This window comes from Barbatula barbatula (genome assembly GCF_947034865.1).
Source record: "Barbatula barbatula genome assembly, chromosome: 18".
Taxonomy (NCBI): domain Eukaryota; kingdom Metazoa; phylum Chordata; class Actinopteri; order Cypriniformes; family Nemacheilidae; genus Barbatula; species Barbatula barbatula.
In genome coordinates this window covers 9,282,696-9,302,458 of record NC_136781.1, presented here as the reverse complement: position 1 = coordinate 9,302,458, position 19,763 = coordinate 9,282,696, and the positions used below count along the sequence as shown (strand labels likewise).

The 19,763-nt window shown below is 38.5% G+C and overlaps 1 protein-coding gene across 1 annotated transcript; it reads left to right on the top strand.

Moving 5' to 3' along the window:
- Positions 1 to 3,443: 3,443 nt before the first annotated feature.
- Positions 3,444 to 17,133, top strand: glrbb (glycine receptor, beta b). Its single transcript, XM_079479291.1, has 10 exons — positions 3,444 to 3,748; positions 6,038 to 6,177; positions 6,800 to 6,906; positions 7,604 to 7,671; positions 10,094 to 10,320; positions 12,498 to 12,580; positions 12,714 to 12,854; positions 13,057 to 13,209; positions 14,696 to 14,979; positions 16,304 to 17,133. The coding sequence occupies exons 1-10, from the start codon at positions 3,746 to 3,748 to the stop codon at positions 16,598 to 16,600; spliced, it is 1,503 nt and encodes a 500-aa protein (XP_079335417.1). The 5' UTR covers positions 3,444 to 3,745; the 3' UTR covers positions 16,601 to 17,133.
- Positions 17,134 to 19,763: the final 2,630 nt, after the last annotated feature.

Sequence of the window (19,763 nt, the reverse complement as noted above, 5' to 3'; positions counted from 1 at the left end):
GCTGCGGTCGCAAAGAGTGAAAGATTATATTTCTCCCATTTCCACCACCACACAAGTGTGTGCATGTGTGTGTGTGTGTGTGTGTGTTTGGGGAGGGGGGAATAGAGGGAGCATGTGTGTTGGGTGCGTCTGAGTTCGTTCAAATGATTTCAAAGCCCCTTTCCTTTCACTCACTTTTCTACCAGATTACCTTTTGTTGTTGTTAATGCCTCTGAAAAATCATGGTAGATTAATTTAGGATCTCATTTGAAATGTGTATAAACTAGTGACAGTAAACATTGTTTTAAGTGTAACAATTTGTGCTATGAACAAAAAGAGAAAGTTAACAAGCTGTATTTTTTTATTATTTAAAATTGGCTTAGTAGTATAATGCCTGACAAATGGCCACAGGGAAACTTTAATCATTAGTTCATGACTGCTGTACGTGTTTATGGAAAGGCTTCCTGAACGGGTGTGACCATTTGGAAAGTCGCTCGGCCCTATTATTATCACACTTTTGGCCTTACGTCTTAATCTTTTCATCATTCTGTTTGGCATTTCATCATTATGAAGTCAGAACAATGCCTGATGTTTCTTAAAGGAAATGTTAAAGACTCTGTCAATTTGTCATATCAAAGCAGCAGATGCGTTCACTCCCCCGGTGTAAGTAATTTCCTTCTCCCTGCTCAGTGCATCAACTCATAAGTCTTTTCATGTGGTAAATCTCATCTCCCTGTTGCCAATGGGTTCCTTACGTGCCTGTTACCCGTGTAGGTTCCTATGGCAGACTAAATAATCAGAGAAAGGCACACATTGGAATGATTCTACCAGAAAAGTGATGCAATGCCAAAGCAATTCACTTTCAGCCTCTGACCACAACAGAGAGAGGAGAGAGGATCTTTATCGAGTTGACACTATCAGATTTCTAGACATTTTTTGTACGGATAAAATATACTCAAATTTAACATTGTGTAAGAAAAACAGAAGTGAAACGCTATCCCTATGTTTAAAAAAAGATTCTAGGCAGAATAATTCTAGCCTTAATAGACAGCAATTGATGGAGTCAGAATCTATTTTCATAAATATTTAATACATTGTTTTAAAAATTCCAGGTATTTTGGCAAAAATGTGCAATACAGAAAAACTTGGATTCTTCAGAAATAATGTGGAAAGGTATAGTATGCAGCGCAGCCAGACTGGAGGTCATGTGCAGACTATGGGAGAGTATCATATTCCATCCCAAAACCTACAGCAGATGTCAGCACCTCTGCCAGAAAGAATCTCTCTTTCTTTCTCTCCCCTTTGGGTATTAGGGGGAGGGGTTTCAGTAGTCTGGTATTTTGTCTTGTTCAAGACACTACAGTGTTTTATGCTTCCATGGTGGTCCTGTGAATCACTTTGATGTAGAATCTATATAAACAGTGACAATACAAACAAGCCGGATATTGGAGGATTGGAGGAAGCGATCACTGTCTGTCTGGTCTGTAAACACTAAGTTAGCATCCGACATGAACACAATCTGTGTTTGTTTGCAATGAGGTCATAGAGGAAACTAAACAAACATTGTGTCACCTACTATACAGTGCAGCATACATCATGCAGGATATGACATACATCATCAGATAATCTGTGTAACCTATACTTTAGTTTGCAGAGTGGATTGAAAGATTCATTAAATTATGATATAAAGACATGTTACGATTGGTTGTCATGCAAAGATTAGTTATGATTTAATAAACGATTGTAATTTTCACAGTTTGTCAGGTAAGTAAATCCTTTTTGCTTCTAGTTTGTGATTTGGCGTTTTTCCAATGTGTAAAACTGGCAATTGACCTTACTTCGTTTCATTTGGATCTATTCCGAAAAAGAAAATCCAAATAGTAAGATGCAATATATGATTTATTTTTACTCCATACTTCTGTAGGGAGATTAGATTGATTTTTATGATAACGATGTTTTAAAGATAAGGAGTTGAAGTATATGGGATGAGTCACACTCTGAGCACAGCTTTCTTGGCAAAGACTGCAACGTGAATCTTTGAGATAGGCAAGTGAGACGGATAAATCTGTGTATCACAGGTATACTTATTTGTGCATCAAAGATTTATTAAGAAACTTCCAACCATGTCCTGTGCTTTTCTATGCATTAAATCTTGAAAAAAGCTCCTTTCATAATTTAGATTTAGGTATTTTACACTAAGTAACTTCCTTACTTCCTGACAAAAAAAGAAAACACTGTGACAGTCTTGTGACAGTTCCTTTCATACTTTTTTTTTAACTTCTAGTCAATATATGTTATGGCTAATCCTTGCATCAATGTATTTTTGATAATCCACCAGACTCGGAAAATGCTTGTCAGTTACCTTTAAAGAGACACACACACCATCATTAAACAAAGAGAAGTGTCTTTGAAAAAGTAGTGGTGTTCACCTTTTACACAAAAATGTGTCAGCACAGAGGTTTGTGTAGATCGATAGCAAAGTGAAGTCTGCATGCCAGATATAATATCACATTCGATTTGCTAAAGCGTACTGACATGTTTTTGGACCGGCTCAGTACTGTCCATCAGCTATGTGGCTCCTGGCCAAACACTGAACGTATTCTAAAAACAAGACTCCCTTTGTTCTCTGTCATTTATCGTCCGGGTTTTAATTCAACCAGTATTAATCAGTGATGTAGTTATATGCACGCATTATTAGTACGTTATGCTTCACTACTATAAAAGCAGAAAGGCGGCTATTGTCCTGACAAAATTGATGAAGGAGGTGTACAGGTGCATATAACTCAAGAAGTCATTAGACCCCTGCTAAATAATAGAGTGCCCTATGGAAATCTGTAAATGTCTGTTTTCATGCTCCCTTAATCCACAAACCATTCACAAAAAACCCTTAGAGAGTATCTGCACGAGAGCGAAACGTGTCTGAGGATTGCTTTGGGTTCACATCTTAATGTTCGTGTTGTACGTTGAGGAATTGATATGTGTTTGACTTCTCAGAGGGAATAAGGGTATTTGGCTCGGGTTGTACCTGACTCACTTCTACATTCCTTTTCCTTCTATGTCCTGATAGGCCCCAAAACTCATACACATCTACACTCACACAAATTGTGAACACACATAGTGATTAACGTTAAAGCATTGGCAGGCATCCACACTGTGTGTGTCTGTTGGCTGGCACACTTTTGTTATTCTTGTTTGTTACTTAAGTTCTTGGTTAAAGCTTTAATGAAATGGCTTCATCAATAGAGGAACAGATTTTAGAGACTGTAAAGAGAAATAATTTATAACATATTTAGGCCCATAGTAAAGACATCATTGTATTCTGTCTTTCTTAAAAAACAATACATCGTTTTCAAGGACGCATTATTTGTGCTGAAAAGGCAGAGCACGTCTTCTGATGGCCTTGCATTAAATAACAATGATGCTGCCGGAGCTTTGTGAGTAATTCTGTGCAGCGTGTTGCTGCTACTGCGCATGTTGCATGACAGGTACACACAAGTCTCCATCTTGGCAACCCTTTACCAATGCTAAAGGACAGCGCAATACGGATTGCGTTAAAATATTTTCAATCAAATAGTTAATTCAAGCAAAGCTAGCGACACCTGTCGTAAATGCGCGCTATTCCAACAGGCGCAATCCGAGCTCACTGAGAAAACGACGAGCAGAATGCGATACAGACGGCGACTGTCATGAAGACTCTTTAACGACCGATTGCACTGTCAGCGCAACTGAATCCGATCTGTGGAACAACGACTGATACCGTATTGAAATGGTAAGTCAAGCCGCTCGAAATATTTTGAATGTGGAGCGATTTTGCGTTGTAAACGCGTGAAATGAATGGGGGAGGCGGGATTCCACGCATATGTTGTCATTCTGTGTTGTAATCCCCCATCAGCACCCCCCCCTCTTTCGACATGGAGGATGCTGTTGGATGTTGATACTGTTCGTTGCCATTTGCAACATGCTCTAGTGGGCTATATTTCTTTATCATGTCTGCCTGTAACTTATTCAACTTGATGCTTAAGCATCCACAGGTCGTTGTTGTAGGTTTCTATTTTGTGTTTAAATATACTACAAAGATGAGCATCGCTTTGAATGCGAGGTTAATGTGATGATCTTAGCCAATATGGCAAGGGTCTCTCATGTCATGTTATGTAATATGAGCCTTAATATTGTTACGGTTTTATATAGGTGAAATTGTTTCTATTGAAACTGGCACTGGGTATTTGTGTTTGTCTGTCTTGTTTTTTTATTAATATGTAAGTCAAGAAAAGAAAATGCAAATGCCTTATTATTAATCAAAAGTTACCACTACATTTGAGTTGAATTGCCTCATGCATAACATTTTACTGCATAGTTAGTTTACACTGTTCTGATTTTTGGATTGTTATGTAATGTATGGAGATGATAAATAAACAATATTTTTTTATCCCAGAAACTTCAAATACTTAAATTTTGGGTGTTTGTCGGTGAGATTTACTCATGTCTCTACAAAAGCAATACATTTGTGATATAAATCTTTAATATGTACAGTAGATGGAACATAAAGAGTATTTGAAGCAGTCAGCAAAACATGAACGCTTCATTGAATAAAAATTCAGTCTATTCTGGAAATATTTTCTCCCCCAAATCGCCATCCACAGTATTTCTCTAATAATAAATGTAGCCCATTACTTGAATTTCTGTGCTTTATATTTAGACCTGCAGTCAGCGTTTGTGTGTGCGTTTCCAATAAGGAACATTAAACTCAAATTACCACGACCACTCGGGGTAACAAGAGGGATTGAGAGAAAGAAAAAGATTGAAGGATACGGCAAGATTTTTTACAAGAAACGCTAGCATCTGGTGATAATAATAGTGATGGAATGAGAGAGATATTTGAGGAGTGTGCATGAATGCAGGCTTGCTTCAGTTAAGATGATGATCAATGCATTGGCCGAGAATCAAGCCTCCAGAGGCGGAGGGAGGAAGAGTCTAGACAGGGGAGTTTTCTGGCAGTCTTCCTCAGAGGGAATTCCTCATGGTGATTTTTCCAATTGCTTCTTCTGCTCTACATCTTGGACACTCATTGATGGCTGTGTTTTACAGCAAGATTGGACAACAGAGTTGATTAAGTCAATTTTTGGCATTTTTCATGTCTTAGTTTTTTCTGTACTTTATGTATTTCTTTCTTGCATAAATACAAAAAAACGTAGGAGTCCCCAATCGGTGATTATACATTTGAAGAGCTACATAACAGTAATTGACCATTACTTACAGAACTGTGTAATTTATGTGTCAACAAATGGAATTGAAAGACAGATTTTTTCAGGTTTCCCAAACACTAAACCTCATACTGTTTTTGGACAAACTAGTCACATCCCAGACGCCATTGCTTGAATATACATAGCACATTTGCACCATTCATAAATGTATAAATACAAATTACTTACAATATTTTGATCATTTTAAAGTTAAGAATGTTGACATTAAAGTAAAGAAAGTGTAAAAGTAAAGTAAGTTCTCGCAACCAATTATGTTGGGATCAGTGAATAGTTGTGAATTTACAAAAAATTTAATTTACTGTATCATGTATAAAACAGATTTTGTGGTGATTGTAGAGAAAACAATTCTAAATGAAACAATGCGGTACTGTTTAATAAGTAACACGTTTTTAGACCACCCAAGGTAACCGACACCCCAAGTCATATTTAAAGCGGTCACGGATACAACTGAGCCAGATTCCCAGAGTCAACAGGTCATCAGTCTCAAAGACAGCTCAACGCAGTCCTGACTAACTGTGTGTCCACTGAGAGAGGACATTGTTTTCCACTGAGAGGCGGCATGCTGCTACTACAATGAACCAGAAAAATGGTATCAAGCTGTATTCAGAAGCAAATAAATAGACCTAATAATGTGACAGGTAAGAGCAAATGTATATATTAATATAATAGCGGGCCAAATGCAGGATTTATCTGAGTGGTGCACAGGTACAAAAGGAAAATGAAAATACACAAAGCAGAACAGCACACCCGCTGCTAATAAAATTAAGAGACTGTTTTTTCTTCTGTATCTCCTGCAGGCTCAGCTCAGTTGTAATATGAAGGTGCTAAAGGGGATCTACTTGTTGCTTATCATTTGTCTATGGATGGAAGGAGGATTCACCAAAGAAAAATCAAAAGGAAAGGGAAAGAAGAAAGGAAAGCAGGTCGACTGTCCTTCGTAAGTCAATTTTTATTCCAAATTTTGTGGCATTTCTCTTTTCTATAAACCATCGTGTCATGTTGACAAGAGTTGACAGGCAATAACTGACAATTACGCTGAGCATCCAAAATGTGAAAATTTTTGCAACCCACTTCATTAAAATATTTGCAGAAGATGAATCTTATTATACATATATATAAGATATGTATTTGTTCTAATGAGTATGATTCAGTTTGTCCAGATCTTTGGTTTGTCTTGCAAAAAAATTATGACTAAGTGCACATTTTGTGCAGTTTAGTTTTCCCCAGGATTCATATTATGCTTTGGCTAAAAGAAACACAATTATTTGTTAAATGTTTATTGCCCTTAGCTACATGTTAAAATAAGACTCAAAATGGAGACTTTGGGTTCACTTTCTGCTTCCCTACTGGGTTCATTCTGTCTCCAGTGATGTCACTGTGGAAGGTTTAGGGTGAAAAACAATCATCAGACACATTTTAATGTGCTTCAATGTTGTGTACTTCATATCTAAGTAACATCATATTTGTCATAATATTTATATGTAACTGACTATAGTATAAAGAACATTTATCTGAAACATTCAACATCTTAATGGCTATGATGTATGTAATCCCATCAGTGAGCTGTCACCAGAAGACCTGGCACGGGTTCCTGAAAACACTACAAGTACCATCCTTAACAGACTTTTGGTCACTTATGACCCAAGAATCCGGCCTAACTTCAAAGGTAAGTACTGATCTAATGTCATGTGCCGTGGTATACAGATCACAAATACACAGCTTTATATTTTATATGAGTGATTTCATATTTGCCTACTGTAATTTATAACATCTTTTCAACCATTCACTTAATTTGATTTATTTACAAGATCTAGCTATCGTTGTTTACTTGTTATTGTGTGCTTGTGTTATCCACACAAACATCCGTAATGGCATAGCATGGTTTTTATTGTACTATATACATTGTGGTAGTTCCAGTGTTTGCTACCATTTCCAGATCAAATGAAGCAGGTTGTAAAACGTGAGAACCGCCTCAGAGGTTTACATTGACTGCTTGCTGGCAGTCAATGTATATGTGGATTGGTTGGACCTTGATGTGGTCTGAGTGTTAAGAGCCCCCTGTATGATTCAGTGTTATTACTCCTCATGGCCAGCCAGCTGCTCTTCATATCTAGACAAGATGAAAGCTCCTGGCAGTCGTTAAAGTCAACATTATAATCTTGGGAATAGGAATAGTCGTTTTTTCTACAATGCCATGCGTCTCATGATATTGTACATACAATAAAAAAACATCTGTTTCCGAGTATAAACCAAATAGTTAATGTTACCCATAAAGGTCTGTGAGAAAGTGCGCTACTGTAGTCTTGCTTGATGGATGTGATTGGCTGGATGCTGGTTTTTATTTATTTATTTTATTTTTTAAGGTATTCCTGTAGAGGACCGTGTGAACATCTTTATAAACAGCTTTGGGTCAATCCAGGAGACAACTATGGTATTTCTCATCACCATAATCTTTTCACACACCCGCATACACAGTGCTTGAGTTCAGTGGTCCGTTTACCAGGGAAGAAAACTTTCCAAAATGCCAGCTTTTGTTCCTATACATAATTACTAAATGACCTGACATTTTTTCTTCATGTTCTTCATAAGCACAGTTATTACAGTATTGTAAATGTCAATTATTAAATAAAGCAAAGCCAGAGAAAGTTTTAATGTCACTGTGCACAGAAAATGTCACCTAACAGAACATTAATATGTTTATCAAAAGAAACTGTACATACATCAGTCAAAAGGGTTTGACAGATTTTACTTCATTTAAAGAAGTGTAAAATGATGTGGCATTGCTCAATAATTGTTTTGATAAAAATAACACGACTAAGCCTCACATTTGAAGGATCTATCGAAATAAATGTAATTTAATATGTATATATATATAACTATGTCTTCAGAGGTGTATAAAGACCTTATGCAATGAAGCGTTGTGTTTATATTACAGTTGTACCTTAGAATGAGCTATTTCTATTTACATACACACGGGTCCCCTTCCATAGAATTCACCATTTTGTTTCTACAGGAGCCCTAAAAGGACAAACTGCTTTACAGAGCACGTTTCGTAAATAATCCTTCCACAAAGAAGCTAAATCATGAACACATCTTTGTCTGCGTCAGCCTCCATAGTGCTTCGAAAGGCAGGGGTGGAGTGAGCTGTTGGTTGCAATTTGCAAACTTACCACAGATGTCGCTAAATTTCACACACTGGACCTTTAATATGGGCTCATTTCACACAGAAATGTTAGTTTTAAAATGTCAGACAGCTCACTGTTGGTGGACGATTAAATTCATGACTGTGTGCTTTATTTTGAGCTTAACGTGTTTACTTAACGCTCCACCAAGGAAAAGAATCAAGTCCAGAACCCACAGTCTTACGTCTGGCTCTTTACGAGCAGTGACACCCATAAACAACCCATCATGCCAAGTGTCTCAGATCACCTCTACTGAAAATATTTCCTCTGGAAGCAGATCAGATGGCAGTGTTTTCTGCGCCGGTTGAATACAGGCAGTTCTGCGGAAGCATTGCGTGACACCAAGCATTTATACATTTGGAAACGAGGTTACATTTTCTTGTTGCACTACCTAAAGACCCACATCATTCCTGCTGTGGTTAACCAAAATATGGATATGCACAGGTTGCAAATAACAAATACGGAAAGGCTATTTACAACCTCACCAGAGATCTGACTAAGAACTAGGGTACTTTGCTCACCACAAGAGATGCAAAGCTTATTTTTTACCAATCTGCACTATTAAAATGTGGTAAAGGGATAGTTCACTCCAAAATGTCATTTCTGTCAACGTTTACTCATCCTCATTTTAAAGCTGTGTTACTTTCTTCTGTAGAAGACAAATTAAGGTATTTTGAAAAATGTTGGTAACTAAACAACCGAGCTACCCATTGACTTGCATTGGTTTTGTGTCCATACAATAGAGGGGAATTGGTTCTTCCTTTGTGTTCTATAAAAGAAAGTCATTCAGGTTTGAAATGGCAAGAGGATGAGTAAATGATGACAGGAATGATGACATTTGGGGTGTACTTTCCCTGTAAGAGAAGTCCAATAATTCACTTGTAAATAACACAATATCATGCATGATACTAGACTTCTAGTGTGCTTAATGCATCATTCATTTTCCTAGTCTTATGGGCTCAAATGAAAAACAGGACATACCACGATGTGAATCACACACGGACGACGCGCCCGAAAACATTCGCCCCTCAGCGCAGCTGGAGTGTAGGCATTATGTGTTTGGCATGTCATCTGTCTTCACAATATCACTGCTAGCAAAACAAGCTTTGCTAGAAAATGCCACTTCAAAGCTTTTCGCTCATGCAAGCCGGCAAGGAAACTGGGGCCAATTTGACTTAACATACCCTGTGTTTTCCCCTGTGTAAGCGCTCAGATACGCCATGAGCCCTCATTTCAGCCCCTCACCAGCACCCGTCACACGCCTCTGATGTTTGCGATAGATGGAAATGTAAATAGGAGCTGCTCCAAGCTCCACAGCTGCGTGACTTTAATACCAGCCATTATTGGAGCCTCGATACTTCAGAGACGAGCGTTTTTAAAACATCACTCAGGGGTCGTGAGAAATGTAGGTTGCCATAGCGATGCCTAAGACACCTGGGCTCCTGTGCTACCATAAGGACTAATGTGCTGTATTTGTGTCCAAGTCAGGGCCTTGCACAGTTCCTGCCACATAACACAAAGACAGGTGTCAGCTCTCTCACATCCCACCCACCCACAGCAAGCTTTCAGCGATTGTTATCTGTCACTTAAGATTTGATTTAAAGACACAGGTTGTTGTATTTTTACATAGAACACTATTCGTGAACGCTTAATGGTCATTTTATCCCACAGGACTATCGAGTGAACATCTTCTTGAGACAGCGTTGGAACGACCCCAGACTCAGGCTTCCTCAAGACTTCAAGTCTGATTCGCTCACCGTCGACCCTAAGATGTTTAAATGTTTGTGGAAACCAGATCTCTTCTTTGCCAATGAAAAGAGCGCTAACTTTCATGACGTTACTCAGGACAACATCTTGCTCTTTATCTTCAGAAACGGAGACGTCCTCATCAGTATGAGGTGAACTTTGATTCTGTCTTGCTGCAAAGCATCAAGTGTCTTTTTGTGGATGGTGACAAGTTGGGTCTGCAGCGTACTGCTACGATCACAAACAAAATGTTTGTCGGATGTCAACATTTTCAGCACTATTGTTCTTATATCTTACTTCTCTCATTGGTTTCAGCATACTCAACCGCAGTACTCAACTCCATAGTACTGTATGTCAACAGTTGTCTCATTTGTGTATATTTTAGTTTTTTCTAAGGAATTGAAAGAAATCAGAAAGAGAAGGTTAATCCCTATTACAAAATATAGCAGTTAACTCAATTGCATTCCCTGAGGTATCAAAGAGCAAACAGAGCAATAACATTTTATTGCAGTAGTATTAAAATACACATTAATACTAGATTTGGTCTCTTATGACGTGTTGCAAAATAATAGAATACGCTCTAAACCCTGGCTAAATGTTTGAATGACAGAGCGACTACTAATGCTTCTAATAAACCTCAGGGGACTTAAAGCGATATGAGAATTGGAGATTCGATACGTCTGTTGACCCAAAAAATTTCACCTCACCACTGACACCTAAATTACAGCTCCTGCCATTTGATCCCTTGTGAATGTTCGGTATCTTAATAGAGATGGACACCTCTCGTTGTCTTACCACTGCTTTATCTGCAAACCCTGCTGAGTGAATAAGGCTCCCTGGAGTCTTCTAGCAGTCAATGAGTACACCTGATATAGATCTGTATGCGTTTTCTAATTTAGAAAAGATTTATCAACACGGAAGGATTGAAACAAACATTTATTAAGTTAAACAATTGCATAGGCCTGTGAACTTCACATTAATGTGAATTGTTACTGTGGTCGGTTTGCCAGTTGTATGTTGGACGTCATCCAGCAAAGATCAAATCTAAAATCTGGCATGGAGCCATTTCAATCTGGATGGGAAGTATGTTTAAGAGCATCATGTTATTTCTGGGGCAAATTGTGTTTTCTATGCCACCCCAATCACAGCATGAGCCGGGTGGCCTTCCCTGAGCCCCTACTCACTTCTGCCTTTTTCCCAGGCTGCATTTCTTTATCTTCGGGTATGTGGATGTGTGTAGCAGGGGATATTTGTCCCTCAGAAAGAAAGAAAGTGTGAAACTACTCTGTTGAAAAGTGTGAATAAAAACATACATTTAAAGGGATAGTTCACACCAAAATGAAAAATCCGTCACCATTTATTCACCCTCAAGTTGTTTCAAACCTGTAAACATTTCTTTGTTCTGTTGAATACGCAGAAAGATATTTGGAAGAAGCAATTTTCAAGTCTAGGATATCATTGACTTCCATAGTAGGAAAATCAGGCCTATAGTATCTTTTTTAACACACAATTTTATATTTTGAAGAATTTAGGAAAGCGAACAGTTCTGGGGCACATTTAACAACAATTGAAATTTTACCTACACTGATAGTTCTAGAACTGAAAATTGCTGACATTCTTCCAAATATCTTTCTTTGTGTTCAGCAGAACAAAGTAGTTTCTACAGGTACAGGTTTGGGACAACTTGAGGGGGAGTAAATGAGGACAGAATTTAAATGTTTGGGTTAAATGTCTCTTTATAGCTGATTTGGTGCAGGCTAAACTGGAAGACCAGCAATGTGTAGCAGGCCAACCACATTATTTTCTACCTTCCTTGCCCTGTTTTTCCCAAGAAACTGACACACAGATTTAACTGCATTTGCTCCCATAATATAAAAGCAACATAATGTTTCTTTTTTAATCTTTTATCTTCTGTATATCTGTTTGTTGCTCTTTTCCTACCCAACCCCATCTTACACTACATCCTAATCATCCCCCATCTCTCTCTTTCTCTGATAAAATTTGTATAATGCAACACAACATTTTAAACGAAAAACAGATCTCGGAGGGAAACGGCTTTCGTTTCTAACCTCTCCCAGGCCTTTACAAAAATATCTTGGCACAGCGCTTCAGCTGCTTGTCACACACTTTCAAGTGCTGTGTTCTCGCCGGTGTAGACAGTTGCTTTTTGCATCTGAAACTGTGCTCGTCAGATTACAGGAGAAAACCAAAGAGCTATCATGTATTAATGTGGTTTTAAATAAATATGGCTGGGTGTGTCTCATACAAAACCATTGACGTTATGCCAGTGGTGTTCATGGTACTCACAGTTTATTATTTCTCTTCACAGGTTGTCAGTGACCCTCTCTTGTCCGCTGGACTTGACGCTCTTCCCCATGGATACCCAGCGATGCAAAATGCAGCTTGAGAGCTGTATGTGATTATGAATAGAAACATTATGAATGAAAATAATAAAATATAAATTGACAATCAGGCAATTTCAACATGTTTAATGTTATTTGTTGATCAAACGTGGTTCATGGTGTGTATATGTGTGTATCTGTAGTTGGCTACACCACAGATGACTTGCAGTTCATGTGGCAGTCCGGGGACCCTGTGCAGATGGATGAAATTGCTCTACCTCAGTTTGACATTAAACAAGAGGACATTGAATATGGCAACTGCACTAAGTTCTACGCAGGGACAGGTAAAACCTTTTCCTTGTGCTCATAAGCTCTTTTTTTAGCTGTTTGTTTTGACATTTCACCAAAATTATTTTACTAATATTTTGTCATAATACATAAAAGATAATACATTACAAAATGCAAAGTAGTAATGCTTTTACTAGTGGTTTTAGACTGTACAGTATGTGTCTATTTAAACAACCTTTTTGGGAACTTGTATATCAGGCTACTATACCTGCGTGGAGGTGATCTTTACTCTGAGGAGGCAGGTGGGCTTCTACATGATGGGTGTGTACGCTCCCACCCTGCTCATTGTCGTGCTCTCCTGGCTCTCCTTTTGGATCAACCCTGACGCCAGCGCCGCTCGTGTGCCTCTGGGTACTTTATCCAATCACCAGTCCCACCACAAGCATCAGCACCTCATCTCATATCTCCAGTCCTGCAGTCTTGTGCCCCCCAAACTGACCCTCACATGTTTCATTCCCCCGTTCCACTAATGTAACACCCACCATCCATCCGTGAGTCTGAGTATGACCATTTTTATCCTTTAAATCACATAAGGGAACCTTTTGCATCTTTTCATCAGTTGCTTGCCCAAAGGCATCTGCGAGGAAATGTAATGCATATCCAGGATATTTTCATCAGCTTCATCTGTGGCTCACAGGCATGCTTTTGCAATGGGAACTGCACAGGTCAGTGAGAGAAGATGATCTGAGATGGAGATTACACAAGATGCCCGTATAATGTGATAATTGCGAGTCTGGTGCTTCCGAATTGTAGCCTGCATGCACAATCTTTATGGAACACACCAATTCCTGGTACACAGAGTGCTGTCTAATGTTTTAGACATTACACATTTTCTGTGTTTTTCTGTAATTCCATTGGTGACACAAAACCAACCATCATTCTGTCTTCCCAGTTGTCACTGTCACAGTTTACCACCTCAGGTCAGTCATTTAATGCCATATTTGAGTGTTTACATTGATTTTCTTGTTCATACTCTGATGTTTCACACTGATTTGGGGGGGAAATTGGCAAAATGAGTCACTGTGATGTCATACGCTGATCAGTGCAGTGCCTCATGAAGTCTATATGAATGTCTAATGTTGTCTGTCTCACAACATGATGATGTAAAGCCATGACACTTGACTACTACATCTAATAAAACAGCTGCTATAATGTAGTAGATGAGTGTGTGCAGCTTTTTTTCTGTGCTGCCTTCTACAGCAACACAAGTGTATCTACAACAAAAATATGACACCAGATCTGATCTAAGCAGTCAGACTAAAAGAGATTTCTAGAAATGAGATCTGAATAGGATTTTAAAACCACATACAAATACAGCCTGAAACTGAAACAGATTTGTAAAATTGTATTTAGTGATTATTTTGTGTAATTTAAATGTTAGGGGTGTGAAACATGTAGAACTTTCGGAATGACTGTAATTATAATTCTTTGAAAATCTAATTTGTGTCTACACAAAATATTTGTAATTAAAAATATTTTATATATTATTTTAGATAATAAAGAAAATATTAAAATAGGGGAAAACATGAAAACATGTTTTTTTAAATCCAATATTTTTTTATATTAGGGCTGTCAAACAATTAATCGCGATTAATCACATCCAGAATAAAAGTTTGTATTAAAATAATATATGTCTGTGTACTGTGCATATTAGTTGTGTATAACAAACAAATCCTAAGCAATTTATAACTGTGTGCTTTATGTGCTCTGTTACAGATGTGTTGTTTGACAGTCGCCTTCAGTATTATCTTTGTAAACAGCCAGTCATGCTTCAGATCAATGTTTAAGCTCACCTCTGTGCAGCTCATTTGATCTTATGACTAATCTCTCTCTGCAGGGATCCTGTCAGTGCTTTCTCTGTCTTCGGAGTGCACCTCTCTGGCCTCTGAACTGCCCAAGGTCTCCTATGTGAAAGCCATTGACATCTGGCTGATTGCCTGTTTGCTTTTTGGCTTCGCCTCTCTGGTCGAATATGCCGTGGTTCAGGTGATGCTTAACAGCCCTAAACGCTTGGAGGCGGAGAAAGCAAAGATTGCCTGTAAGGAGAAGGCGGAGGGAAAAACCCCTGCCAAAAACACCATCAACGGCGTGGGGACTCCAATACACGTCAGTACGCTCCAGGTCAGAGACAACAAACCTACAAAATAAAAGATGTAGCAGATTTACATTTTACATTCAGTCATTTAGCAGACGCTTTTATCCAAAGTAACTTACAAATGATGTAAACAATGGAAGCAATTAGAACACCATAAGGACAGCAAACTGCATAAGTGCAATAAAACTTGTCTCGTATAGCCTTCCACTTTTTTTAGAAAGAGTAGAAAATAGACACAAGTCTGAACTGATAGGTCAGGTGCTGATGGAAGCGATGTGTTTTCAGCCGATTCCTAAAGTTGCCTACAGAATCTTGTAGCAGCATTAATTCAGATGAGGAAACATATTAGCTGATTTAGTTTTTATTGCTTTGAATTGTATTGTCATTTCTGTAGTTATGTAATCTGAAATTATGCATTGCTAAAGCCGAGTCTACTTTTGAATGCCAGAGTGTAGGTGGAGGATAATCATAGTACTTCATGTTCTTTAGAAGACAGACAGCTTTATAGCAACAATTTGGAGAGGTGTTTGGCGACAGGGATATTCTGACAGAGGGAAATGGACTGAATAATGTGCTGAACTGAAGTCTATTATAAGCTTTAAATTGGACACAGTTGCAAGTCATCTCAGGACATGTGTCTGCATGGGATGCAACACTTTTAAAGGCTTAAAATGCCCTAAATATAGCAGACAGGATTCACCAGAAGGATATATGACAGCTTCATACTCATATAGTTTATACCCTTATACAAAGCATTTATCAAGGTGTTTGAGGATATAAGTGCCTTGAGCCCAGAGGCAAGTAGTCTGGTCCAGCGCTGTATGGCTTCTAACCCTTTCCACACACCCAGAACAAATGAAACAGACATATTGGCATTAAACCATCAGACATCACTTACCCAGACGTCACTCTACTCTGAGTAAGAGAGAGAAAAGCAAACAATGTGATGTAACATCGGCTCTCAAAGCTTGTCTTCTCCGGTTCTATTTTGATGCAGGGTACTGTAGATATGATTCCTTGCGCCACTGATTTTCCTCTATTGGTGGTCCTCTGTGGAGGGGGCATGCAACACTGCAGCTGGTCCATTAGGGCTTCAGGAGGCGACAAAAATAATTGTGTATACTTGAAGTCTCTCCCAGCAGCTCAGAGACAAATAAGAAAGAACATTTAGTTGTAGATGGTTCGCAAATGCATTCTCCGTCAATCACATTGGTTAATTTGCTTATTGTACAAATGAAAGACTTACTGTGTGCGTGAAACTAATGTATTGGAATTGTTTTCCTCAGAAGTCATTGAGATATGACATGTTTTGCTGTGTTTACTCACTCTCTGTCTCTTCATCTCTCGTAGGTGTCAGAAACAAGGTGTAAAAAGGTGTGCACCTCCAAGTCAGATTTGCGCTCCAATGACTTCAGCATCGTAGGCTCTCTGCCACGAGACTTTGAACTCTCGAACTTCGACTGCTACGGCAAACCCATTGAAGTCGGCAGTGCTTTAGGCAAATTGCAAGCCAAGAACAACAAAAAGCCTCCACCCGCTAAACCTGTCATACCCTCAGCAGCCAAACGTGTTGATCTCTATTCCCGCGCACTCTTCCCATTCACCTTCCTGTTCTTTAATGTAATTTACTGGTCTGTGTATTTGTGATCATGTAACAACCTTCTTTCTTCCATCCGGCTTTTCCCTCCATCTTGCCCCCACATACAATCTGTACCTCAGGCATCAAACAGAGCTATGCCATAGTCACTAAAATACAGATAATTTTAGACAATTATTACATTTTTTACATTTATGTATTAATCATATCCTTTATTCAGAGCTATACAGAAACATTTACATTACATATTTAATGAAAAAAGGCTTGCTTGAAACATTGCTCAGAGAGATCTGTTTGTTTTCAGCTACTATATTTAATTTATGCACAAAAATGTGGAAATTTATCTTGCATGTGAAATATATGAATATTAATATATAGTATCTAAAATATGTTATTTTTGACCTATACATCAGCTGGTGAGATGATGGTTGTATATTTGTACCGATAAACACTGCCATAAGAACTCTTGATGATGTTCCTATTATAAACATTCCAATTACCAGCGAGTGTAAAAATCAAAGAAAACCAAACATATCCCGTCTTGTGAAACCAACCATCAATAAAGGGTCCAATGTTTCAGCTGACCTCATGACCTCTGTTCTTAATCGTCTCCTTCGCCATCCTACAGGTCCTAAAAGACTCATTATTTTCTCTACAACCAATATCTCTCTCTGATCTGACTTTTAAGATCTTCCCTAGCAGTTCAAAGCATTTAAACATTACCCATCCCCCGTACAGTAAATGCCCCTTACTACTGAAGTAATGTTATATCAGGCATGCAGATAAGACTAGTCTTTAACCTAACCGGAATATGAAGTCTGTCTGGAATGTAATGGAAGAATACTAAATGAAGAATTCCCCACCCCAACCTGCCATATTTACAAAACAAATAGGCCACGCCATGTCAATAAATCTATCTAATAAAAAGGAAGGGCAGTTTCTCGACGCACAAAGACTGATCACTGTTATATTTTCGCTTGTTCTTTCATATTATCTTTGTGTAGAGTATTGCATAGCATGTGTGGAATGGTTAGTTAGTTGCTATGGCAACAGACATTGAGACTGCTAGTGCATGATTTTGCTGATATATTTTCCTGTTTCACAAGGCTGACTGTGTCTGAGTCAGGTCCGGTTTTGAAACCCGTAAACCAGTCTCACTGTATTCGGACTATTAGAGGAAGTACATTTTTTTTAATAAAAGAAAATCACGTGTTCTTGACCGTTTTGATGGGCTACTGTTGGCCTACTATACTTTAAGTAGCGTACTTCACTTTGCCTTACTCCTTCAGATTGTTTAATCGTCAGATTTTTGAAAATGTTTATATGCCCTTTAGAGCCCTCTAGGGGTCTCGTGTATGAACTTACACACCAAAAAGAAGGTCCTAAATCATGAGGTACCGTGTCACAAAATAATAATGCTGGGGGAAATAAATTACAACCATTAGAAACCATTACAACAAATCTAAAGTATTTCATGGTTGTAGTGGGAATAGGCGAGATGTCCCGTTATCAAGTGCAACCAATGAAACACAATTAAATCCTACTGTAATAAATCCAAAAACCAAATAAAGGAAAGTGGAATGGTTCATAGTGGTATTTGTACTGGAAAACAAGAAGAGAAAGGTGTTTATATTGGGTTTTTTTCAGCAGAGAAACACATGGGTTGTGAAAGATTAAATGACTTTCTGCAAAAAGACTTAAGTACTGTTTCCAGGCCACACTCATGAAGTCCTAAGTTATCTGGCCAATTACTTTTTTCATTTGTTCTTTCTGAGCTGTTCCGAGTGAGCTCCGCCTCCACAGCAATTTGACTAATTACTGTGGAAGTGTCTCTGCCTTTGTGTTGCCAGACAGGCCAGCGTTGAGGTGTGCTAATACAAATCCCTCCTCATACTGTATGTTTTAATCCGCAAAGCATTCCACTCAATGCAACATATCAATACTTGACTTATAATGTTATGTAAGCAATAAGCAATAGACAGACCTCAATTGATACTGGAGGGAGGGATAATTCAGGAAGGTATAGCGAAACATTTCAGTGGTCTCAAACTTATTTCGAGCAGCTGGCAGTATCTTGGAGAACTCATTCCGATTTGAGTGTGACATTACTCAGCGTGTCTCCATGGCCACCCACACGTGTTTGCCTCTTCATGATTCCCATGATTGCTGTCTCACACACTGTTTCAAACAGCAAGTTTCAACCCTGCTGTTCAACTGTCCTCCCGACCCGCAGATCACTTCACTCTATAACCTATATCACATAGACGCTGCCTAATGCAACCTGAACACACACTGTGGTGAGATGTGGGGGAGGGGTGGTGAGCTCTTCTCTGCCGTTTGCACAACCTACATATCACACACACATACAGTACAAAATTAACTGAACATGGAATTTTGCTAGTGTCATTTCCTCTCCACCACTAATGAGTGAAGTGAGAATGTGAAGGCTAAATTTATAGACTAAGAGTGACGATAAGGTTACTTACAAACACACAGATTGCCACACTGGCCTACTCTGTATGTGATAGAGCGTGCATGTGCATTAACTCATGTTTTGGTATTTTAAAGGGCTACCATCTTTCAAATGGACGCATGACAGAATTTGTTAAGGCAGGGATGGAGAGAATGATGAGCACTCCTTTAGGCCCTTATTCTCCCTCTCCATACATCTTATTCTTCTTTTAACCGTAATGCCATGCGTAGTGTTTTCCTGAAATACAAAGTTGGAAAGACATACGCTATGTGAAACAGCTACAGGCTCTCTTATGCTATTTAAAGTAATCAAGTAAACAACTCTCAGCGTGTCACACTATGATCCACACTGAAGAAACTGGCCATTAAAACTGAAGCAGTCTCCTTACTCACCACATAACGTCCCCACTCATATATGTGGAGATTCACAATATTAGATGTCGGGAAGTAAAACATTTCATGAGTAAACAGTTGGTTCACAACTATAATTTTAACTTTAGAAGTTTGAGATTAAGTCAGTCCAATACAGCATCAATTCAGCATATAGCCTAAATATCGGAGAAATCACATACAGAAGAACACTTTTCCACTCAAAGTTTTATTTTTTCCATGCTGTTTGCTCATCTCCACTTACTAGTACGATTAGAAGTTATTGCCTAAATGATTTGTAGTGAATAGAAGATGTCCCCTTCTGGTTTAGGTTACCCTCACCTTTTACCGGATAAACACAATCTCATCTTT

What these genes read in the sequence shown, in the direction of transcription:
- glrbb (XM_079479291.1), top strand. An exon ending in TAAGTTCTACGCAGGGACAG is followed by an intron (nt 12,855 to 13,056) that starts GTAAAACCTTTT and finishes CTTGTATATCAG; the next exon opens with GCTACTATACCTGCGTGGAG. An exon ending in CGCCGCTCGTGTGCCTCTGG is followed by an intron (nt 13,210 to 14,695) that starts GTACTTTATCCA and finishes CTCTCTCTGCAG; the next exon opens with GGATCCTGTCAGTGCTTTCT.